The 9,911-nt window shown below is 41.1% G+C and overlaps 1 protein-coding gene across 2 annotated transcripts; it reads left to right on the top strand.

Annotated features, from left to right (window-relative positions):
- Nucleotides 1-1,921: 1,921 nt before the first annotated feature.
- Nucleotides 1,922-7,427, top strand: LOC103723752 (alcohol dehydrogenase class-3). Of its 2 annotated transcripts, none has more exons than XM_039115309.1 (8): nucleotides 1,922-2,062; nucleotides 2,253-2,389; nucleotides 3,323-3,369; nucleotides 3,449-3,774; nucleotides 4,991-5,073; nucleotides 5,164-5,239; nucleotides 6,640-6,787; nucleotides 6,979-7,427. In XM_039115309.1, the coding sequence occupies exons 1-7, from the start codon at nucleotides 2,026-2,028 to the stop codon at nucleotides 6,675-6,677; spliced, it is 744 nt and encodes a 247-aa protein (XP_038971237.1). In that variant the 5' UTR covers nucleotides 1,922-2,025; the 3' UTR covers nucleotides 6,678-6,787; nucleotides 6,979-7,427. The 2 variants fall into 2 exon arrangements, with proteins under 2 accessions (XP_038971237.1, XP_038971238.1); XM_039115310.1 differs by lacking the exon at nucleotides 6,979-7,427 and adding an exon at nucleotides 4,581-4,882 and having other exon boundaries at nucleotides 6,640-6,774.
- Nucleotides 7,428-9,911: the final 2,484 nt, after the last annotated feature.

Below are 9,911 nucleotides of genomic sequence, written 5' to 3' on the forward strand. Positions count from 1 at the left end.
AAACCCCGTCGTCTGTCATATGTCTAGATTTATTTGACTTAAGTTCGATAGTGGAAAACTCTTTCTCCACTTTATATTACTGCCCTGGCCAAGGTCTTAGAACTCAGTCTAATAAATCACATAGGATCACTCCTCTTCTATCAAGATCGATAGATTCCATGTAAGTGCATACCCTACTTCTACACTGAACCTACTGCAGCCAATCTACACAACAAGGACCCATATGACTAGAGACCATGTATATGTGCAGTCAAACTACAATAACCTCACTGTGAATAGCCGAAGCACCGCAGGTCAAAGGAGTAGTCACACTACTGCAACATCAAGCAAGTCACTGACGAGTGGATAGACATCCAAGTGACTTCTTGTCTTGGTCATGCTCAGTACCCTTGTTCTCTAATAAGCACATGCACTATCACTTCAGTGTCCCTACACTGTGAACTTGAGTCTCGTCCATCCATAAGGAAAGCGATCTGTGCACTGATCGGATCGATCACCGTCCTCGTGATGATCTATTGATCAGGAGCATTTAAAAATTAATCACTAATGATACATGGCTCAAATTCTCAACTCTTGAGAATATGTATCATCATCTTATTAATTTCTTGAACGATTCATAGACACATAAACAATATGAATGAAAAGATGCCCATTTATTATTCAATAATAATAAAGTCAAGTACAAATTTATATCCAGAATTAATAATGTGTCCGCCAGATTAGCTTTTAGGGCATACATCTAACAATTGGCTCAGCCCATATTGAATTTAACCCCTTCTTTTAAGGTTTGGGCTCTTCAGGCCCGGTTAGCTTTGGTTTGGGAATACTTAGCTGGGACTAAGCCCAGCCCAATCTCAGGTCTATTATGACTGTCCGGCCCGTTTTAGGTCTTTTAAATCAGCCCGTGGCCCATTAACTGTTCCAAGTTTTAGATTGGGTCACTGGGCCTTAAATCCAATGACCCAATGTCATATTTAAGTGCAACCATGGCCCATAAACTTATCCTTAAAATTAGCCCGGGCGCAGCCCACTAAAGACTCCCCTCCTAGATCTCAGCCCGATCTCTTGGCACGTATAATTTCTCTAATTCCGTGGCCCGTATAATACTATATTTTTTAATAAAATATATATATTTTTTGATAGAAATTTGCATTTGACTATGGTGAAACGACAAAACTCATGTCGCCCCACAGAGCACTCGAACACACGTGTTCTCGTAACGCTAAGCCGGGGTTTAAGAAACTGACCAAATGCAATGATTTTTACTCATTACTGCGAAGGGCGGGTGGACCAATGGTGGGCTGGATGCATAAGCTCACCGCTCACCTGCCAGTGTTAAGATCCCACCCCAGCTCGCCCCTCTTTTAATTGCACCCTCGCCAAGGCCACTTCTGGAAAGGGATCCCACTGAGGTGACAGCCTAGTGGGAGTGTAGCCTTACTTCCAATTAAGTAGTTTCGAGTTTGAAATGCAGGGACATCGATTAAATTATGGAGACCGGATGCTTCCTCCTCGAACACGGGGTCTGAAAAAGCGTATCGCTCTGCTAGACCCACTGAGGTGGGAGTGTAGCCTTACTTCTAATCAAGTAATTTCGAGTTCGAAATGCACGGGCATCGATTAAATTATGGAGACCGGATGCTTCCTGCTCGAATACGGGGTCTGAAAGAGCGTATCGCTCTGCTAGTAGCTTCGGTGGTGCCAGATATGACGTACTCACACGTAGTATTCGTGCCGGTGTCCAGAAGAGTAATCGAGCCGGGCCAACAGATGGAGAGGTATGAGTAAAAATAATCGGGGTGTCCAACATACGATCATTTTTGTCCGAATCGAACATTCTTCCGATGGGATGGGATCCAGTAGGGACTGCCAGGGTGGGCTTGTCCCTTTCAAAAAAAAAAAAAAAAAAAAAAGAAAAGAAAAAGGTCCAGCGAGAGCGGAGCGGACGGCGAGCGCGAGGACGAGAGAGGAAGGAATAGAAAGAGATAAGAAAGCGACCAGATTAGAAGCTAAAAGCTCTCTCTCATGGCGGCAACTCAGGGTCAGGTCATCACCTGCAAAGGTAAAGAAGTAGAATGGAAATCAAGAATGTCACAGGAAATCTATCCTAAATCAATTTTGCTCTATCTGTCGATCTGGATTTCAGATCTAGGGTTTCTTTTTTCTCTTCGATCATTCTTGTAGGCGCATTATTTGCTTTATTTCTTTTTCCATTTTTTTATATTCATAATAATGGGAATGGAAAACAACAGCGGCGATGGCGTGGGAGGCGAACAAGCCGCTGTCGATCGAGGACGTGCAGGTGGCGCCGCCGCAGGCTGGGGAGGTCAGGATCAAGATCTTCTTCACCGCTCTCTGCCACACCGACGCCTACACCTGGAGCGGCAAGGTCCATGATTGCATCCTTTATCTCACCTTATATCTCTTTCTTTTCTTCTTTCATTTTGTTATCACACCAAGATTTCTAGGTTTCTGTTAAATTTGCCCGTCGCTTGGCTAGGGTTTATTACTACTGATATATCTTTTCGCCATCTGATGTTATCTTCAACGGTTGCCACTGCTGCTGATGTTAGGTCGTCCTCGTTTTTTTTTTAATGCTTCTTTCACTTTAATTAATCAATGAGATCTAGATTTTTAGATCTTCGTAAGAAGTCCTTGCGTTCGCCAGTAAGATCCGAGCTCCGGCCTTGCTACCTTATGCCAGAGCTCATAAGGCTCTGTTCCTCTCTCTCCTCAAGAATTAGGGTGTTTTATGTCATATGTTCTTCATGATTTGCATTTCATGAAGAAGTTTGTGTTTCAATTTTTGTTTATATGCGCGTGCGCCCTTGTTTCTAGAATTGGTACTTTTGGCTATAAACAAGAATGTGCATTCATTTAGAGTTCATCAGGAAAACTGAAATGAAATATAAGATAGAAGAACAGCTTTTCGCTCTTAGCAACTATGGATCCATGTATTTCTTTATCTTTGAACCCAGTTTAAAAACAGCACTATAAACAGTTTGATTTGTGCACTATAAGCATGCTTCATTGGAAAATGCATTGGTTTCTGTTCCCCATTTTTCTTTTGCGGACGCTTTGTTTACTTCTTTGATGTCTAAGATGGAAGGTAGGAAAGTTATATACTTTCTGCGATAGATGGATTGGTTTGGTTAAACATGTATGAAGCATTAGAGATCTATATATATGTTTTCAATCCTTAAGAGCTCTTTTTACTGAAGCGATACTAATATCTAATTATGTTTGTTTGTTCTCTTCTCAAAACCTGTTTAATTGAAACTTTTTACTACCTGGCCTGATATACAACTTATTGGCTCTGCAGGATCCTGAGGGTCTCTTTCCTTGCATCCTTGGCCATGAGGCTGCAGGGTGAGCAGTTGTTATATCATATAAATGATTTTTAACTTGTCATAACTAAGTCATTGATCATCAATATTCCCTTATACAGGATTGTTGAGAGTGTTGGTGAAGGAGTGACTGAAGTTCAACCTGGAGATCATGTTATTCCTTGTTACCGAGCAGAATGCAGAGAATGTAAATTTTGTAAGTCTGGAAAGACAAATCTCTGCGGTAAAGTTCGTGCAGCTACTGGTGTTGGTGTTATGATGAATGACCGCAAGAGTCAGTTCTCTATAAATGGGAAACCTATTTATCATTTCATGGGGACATCAACTTTCAGCCAATATACAGTTGTGCATGATGTTAGTGTTGCGAAAATTGATCCCCAGGCTCCTCTGGAGAAGGTCTGTCTGCTTGGTTGTGGTGTTTCTACAGGTAAAGTTATGATGTAATATACGTGCATTGTTTATTTAGATCAATAATTTTGATTATCAAGTTTTGGGGATGGCGTTTGTACGTCAGCTTCTACCATTTTCAACGAGATAACTTTGATTTTCCCTGGATATCGTGGTCTAGCATGTTAGAGATGCTGCATACTTGAAATAATGATACTTCATGTCTTCCATCATTCCATTACCAGCATTATGTTTCCATTCTTCTTTATGCCTCCCAAATGTATGCTTTGTTGGACAATTAGATTAAAGCCATTAGATGGTAAATGATGTTATCGCTAGCATTGTGATCCACCATGATTATTATTTCTATAATTATCAGGAAAGTTTTTAAGGAACATTTTATCCCTTTATTTTAGTGACATACCTTTCATGTAGGTTTGTTTTTTGAATTGAACTTTTTACCATATCCAGTTAGCATGGCGACATTGAAAAGGGGCAAAGCCATGGTGTGATGGTAGGGGACTCCTCCAACATTGCATGTATTGTAAAAACATGGAGAGGGCATTTTCTTTCTTCTTCTTTTTCGCTTGAAAATATCAATATTTCATACTACTTTCTGATAGCTCCTTCTTCTAGAGAAATGTTCATGATTCTGGCATAAATTTATTCTATACGTGTGCCGCCATTATGGTGGTGGTGTTAAATGTAATGTGCAATTCATAATTCTATACAGACATATACGAGTGTTTGGGGGCAAACAAAAACCTTAGATGATGGTTAATAATTTGACATAACTAATGGTATTCTACTACTGGTATTTTATTTCTTCATTTTTTATTTTTTCAGTTGGGCATGCCGGCACCATGCAAGCAGGTTATGTTGGCCAATCATTTCATGGACTGGGCACATAACACCAACAGAAATGCCAGCAACTCCAACTATGCATTCCACGACGCACCCGCGCCGCTACATCATTGCACCATTTGCGCTGACTGCAGCCATTGCACCATCTGCACCCTTATTAGATGCACCAGTGCGATGTTTTCCCTGCGCCGCTATTCTGACATCCATGACATTGTAGTGGTGGTCAAAATCTCGGACACCACTTCTAGGATTTCTGACCCATGACCTCCCCAAAGGAGGCATAGGTTGTGGCTAAGTCCACCATGAATTATTACCTTTTGTTAATTCAATAATGTACTTACTGTTTTTTTAGCTACTGTTGTTTTTCTTTATCATCATTCCTTTTATTACAGGTCTTGGAGCAGTATGGAATGCAGCAAAGGTAGAATCAGGTTCCACTGTTGCTATTTTTGGCCTCGGCATTGTTGGGCTTGCAGTAAGCTGTTGAATTAATCATATCTTAAATGCTTTTTACAGTAATAAGCCTGGCCATCTTTTGATAAATGTTAAAATCTTCTTTTGGTAGGTAGCTGAAGGGGCAAAAGCAGCTGGTGCTTCTCGTATTATTGGTGTAGATATTGACGGCAAAAAGTTTGATACCGGTATTTGCTATCCATCCTTGAGAAAGTATAGCTGTTGTTAGTTTTTCTATAAAATGGTGCAATTTTCTAAATAGTCCGTTACTTTGTGCACATGCTGTGCCAGATGGTTATAGATATGACGATGTTCTAGTTCTTGGTGACCCTGTCAGTCAAATTACGTAATCAAGCTGATTTCTGTTGTTTAGATGTGTACAGTCATGTGCCTGCATCTAAATTTCTACAATTCGCAAGTCAGATGCCTTGTATCCTTGTCTAATGCTGGCACACTTTTTTCTATTGTTATACTTGATTTCTTCTAAATTGGTGCCTGGTTCCTACAAAAGAAAACTGAGTAACAGAAGCTCCCTGCCACCTATCCTCAAAGATCCATGGAGCCAAAAAAATAAAGACTATTTTTTCTCGAGCAACTGGGGTGGAATTTTGCAACGCTCCAAGATTCCCTTAAGACTTTAAAAGAGTCCAGTCGACAGAACATGTTTATCATAGAGGAGGGCAGTAGTCTCTGAGGTTCAAATTTAAGGCAAAGTTGAACACGATTGCTGTAATTTCCCAATGAAAAGCAATATTAATGCATCCAACTAATTGGTCATTGCACGCACCATAAATGGGAAGTCAGCTGACTTCCGATCTTATTCCTCTGGTCAGCACATCAATATCTTTGTTATCATACTTTTTAGCTACAGGTAGCAACACATTGTTAATTTTTTGAAGAAAACACTCCACTAATTTTTTGGATATCATTATCATTAATTTGCAAATATGAAAATGAAGCACAGCTCAAGTTATTCCAAAATTAGTGAAGTATTAAAATTCAGACTATATTGATAAGATTTTTCATTACTAGACTATCATATCTGACTCAATACTTTGATAGTCCTATTAATTTGTTTGCAAACCATTTGCGGCTAAGAATTTTGGAGTCACTGATTTTGTGAACCCAAAAGACCATGATAAACCAATGCAACAAGTCATCATCGGCCTCACTGATGGTGATGTTGATTACAGCTTTGAATGCATTGGAAATATTTCTGTCATGAGGGCTGCTCTAGAATGTTGTCATAAGGTGAGATATCATCCAGTGCTTTATAATTTTCCCTGCACTTTCATGGGGTGCTAAGCTTGCAATTTTGATCAATAGTTTAACTGGATATTCTGATAAGAGCCCACATCAAAATCTCCTGTACCTGTTAATTCTATTTGCATTCTCTGCCAGAATCCTTGAACTAAAACTTCTTATCGTATTAAAGATCCTTGTCTAAGGTACCACATCTGAATAAACTTCTCAAGTGTCTACGTTGTGTCGCTTGTTTCTAAATCTTACAGTAGGCAAGTTCCTCATTGTCGTTCAGATTATAACTGAGTAGATCTGAATCCTTTGACTGTATATGCGGATGCCATAGGGTTGGGACTTGGGGGACATCAGTCATTGTGGGTGTAGCAGCTTCTGGTCAGCAGATATCTACTGGGCGTGTCTGGAAGGGAACTGCCTTCGGTGGATTCAAGAGCCGCTCTCAAGTACCATGGCTTGTTGACAAGTACACGAAGAAGGTGCTGTACATTTACATTCCTCTCCAAAAAGCTTCACGTAATAACTGCTCTTTTTTCAGAAAAGAACTATTGCTGTCTGTTTCAATACTGACAACAGAATTGCCCGGATACTGATCGTTGGGTCAGGTGGTCACACACTGATGCAGCATTATTAGAAAGACGCATGTAGTGACTTTCTGTCAATGTTGCAGGAAATCAAGGCAGGCGAGTATACATAACGCCCACGATGACTTTGTGGGATATCAGTAAGGCCTTTGATTTGATGCATGAAGGGGGATGCCTGCGCTGCGTGCTTGAAATGCATGCATGAAGTGTTCCATCGTCAGATTGTATTCTAGGACCTAAGATTATGAGATCATCATCTGTAGTGGACTTTTGTGCATCCTGTCCTAGGGCAATGTGGTCTACAAAAGTAAGATGAGGGTGAAGCCATATTGCCAGTCATGTTCTAATGAACTTACCTTGTCGGTATTTTGCTGTCCTTTTTCTTTATTTGCCAGCTATTTACATGCTTCGGAATTGAGAACGAGGATAATGTATTCATCCGCGTATCTTTTGGGGAATATTCAACTTTTAAATGTGGTCAAGGCCAATATTCAGTATCTTCAGAAAATCCGTAGATGATATTTGGAGAAAAAAATAATTTTGTCAGCAATAAATGAGATGATGATTATGATTGTGTTTGTGGAATTATAAATTCAAATTTCCTATTCATGTGAAATTATCTAAATAAAGATCTGACACCGTCGGTACTGCATTTGATTCTAAGCAATGTATCCGGGTCGCTCACAATGAAATTGGCTCCTTGAACCTGAATATTTGTCTGGTGAGGGGGCTGTGTTTTTGTTTGTAAAATTTAATAAATTACAACTTTTTTAAAATTAAAAATAAATTATATTTATATTTAATAATTTGAAAAATTAATGCTTATCCTCTCGAGGCGGGAGAAGTTGAAAAATAATCAAAATAATTTTAAGTAATCTAACAACAAATCAAAGACACAAGGAACATAAATGAAGTGGGTATTCTTCTCTTCCCTCAAGAATAATTTAATTTTTTTATATAAAATAAATTATTATATTAATTTTATAAATTTAATTAAATGTAAATATAGATTTTATAAGTTATTGGATGTAAATATAATAAATATATTTTTTTTAAAAAAAAAATTGTAAGTTATTCTAAAATTTTTTTATCTCTACTTGAAAGATTGTTTTGTTTTAATTCATCCACGAAATCATTTTACTTTGTCCCATCTATTAAATAGTATTTTACTTTGTCCCATCTATTTAATAGTAAGAGAGGAGCTAGTACCTCTTATCCTATTCCATTTCTCGCTTCAGTCTCTTATATGCTCAGGAAATTATTAGCTGGGCCAGGTCTACCGGAAAGGGGGCCAATCCTTTTACGAAACGCCACGCCATACTAAAGGAAGAGAGAAAAAAGACGGAGAGAAAAAAGACGGAGGGAAGAAAGAGGGAGAAAGTGAGAAAGCGGAAGGGACAGCCAATCACAGCCGTGTTTGCTGGTGTTCGACGTCAGGCGGTGGTATCAATCGTAGGCGGAAAACAGGGACCGAAAGTGGCTAAGAGGGAGGCGAGGTCGAGCGGTGAACCAGCCATCCCCGACTGGGCGGTGAAAGAAAGAGAGGGGCTGCAGACCTCCTCCAAAAGGAAAAAGCTAGAGAGGGATTCGAATTCTCGTTGGCAAAGTCCCTGGTCCCATGGCTACCAGTCAAAAGGTAGGGAAACCCTGGTGGTGAAACAACGAAAGGGATGGAAGAGAATGGGGGCTCATCCTCGACCGGCAGTGGCATCTAGCTTCCCCCCCTTCACCGAAGAACACCAAGGTACTCATCCAAGACCAACCAAATTGGGAACAGAGCACATCCAGCTCAGTTTACTCAAATCGAACCCATTCACCGAAGAACACCAAGGTTATCATCGACGCAAAATAGTACAGTGGAATCAGGTCAAAGACGTAGTTTCGCTCGACAGTAACAGTAGGTTGGATCATTCGTTTACATATAATTTATTTTGTTTTTCTCGATTTACATATTATCAGACCATCAGCAGCAGCGACGGAAGCAGCAGAACCAGCAACGTCGACAACCATACAGCGGAGAACCGATTTGTTAAGCAGCCGTGACAGGCTTTGACAATGGCGTGCGCATGAGCGAAAATTGATGCTGGGTTTTGCGGAGGATCCAATTGAAACAGCGGAGCAGCAACATGCATGGACTTCGATCGAGAGGCAGCAAAGGAACCATGCACACCGAGTACACAATCCAAGGATCCCGGACGGCAGCAACGATGCAAACCAGCGACCCAAAAGTGGACGCCATGAAGATAACGGTGATGTCTTCGAAGAACAAGGCGATGGAGGGAAGTTTAGGACGGAACGTGATGGATGCTAGAGAAGAGGAGAAGAGGCCGAGCAAAGAGAAGGCAAACATGTCCATCGAGGTGAAGTTGGCGACGCTGGGCTTCGTCAAAGCTTGTCCATCTCCCATGGCGACGTAGGACGAGAAGAGTGTCACCACCACGCCTATAGCGAACATGGGCAAGCCTTGGACCAAAGTGCGCAGTGCTGAGTGGTTGCTGGCCTCCCTACCATCTCCATTTCTAAGTGGACTCGTGCAGGAGAGTCGGGATTCCGCGCCCCGGCAGCTTCCCATCCCAGACATGAGGAGAAGTGTTCGCCGTTGCACGGAGGCCGTCGCAAGTTATAGACAGGGAAGAGCAGAGAAGCGCGGGTGGGGAGGGGATGTTGCACTATAATACTTCGGCTAAAAGATATGGAACCATCTCGCATATAGGGAGGAGGGGATTTTATGACACAATCTTTTTCTCGCATATAGAGATAGGGAAGGGCAGAGAAGCGCTGGTGGGGATGGGATTTTATAGGGGTCTGTTTGGGTCACCTTGCTTCCAAAAACGATGGTTTGACAATTGGAACCCCCTGCATTAAAAATCTAAAATACTAGTGAAAGAGAGGCAGCATGGTGGAGCACAAGGACCACTGAGTAAATATAGATGACCTCGTCATATCGTCCGCTACGGAAGGTCCGACGGCGCATCCTATAACTGGGACCGCCCCTGCGGACCGGTTGGTGGAAACGAAC

This window comes from Phoenix dactylifera, chromosome 18 (assembly GCF_009389715.1).
Source record: "Phoenix dactylifera cultivar Barhee BC4 chromosome 18, palm_55x_up_171113_PBpolish2nd_filt_p, whole genome shotgun sequence".
NCBI classification, from domain to species: domain Eukaryota; kingdom Viridiplantae; phylum Streptophyta; class Magnoliopsida; order Arecales; family Arecaceae; genus Phoenix; species Phoenix dactylifera.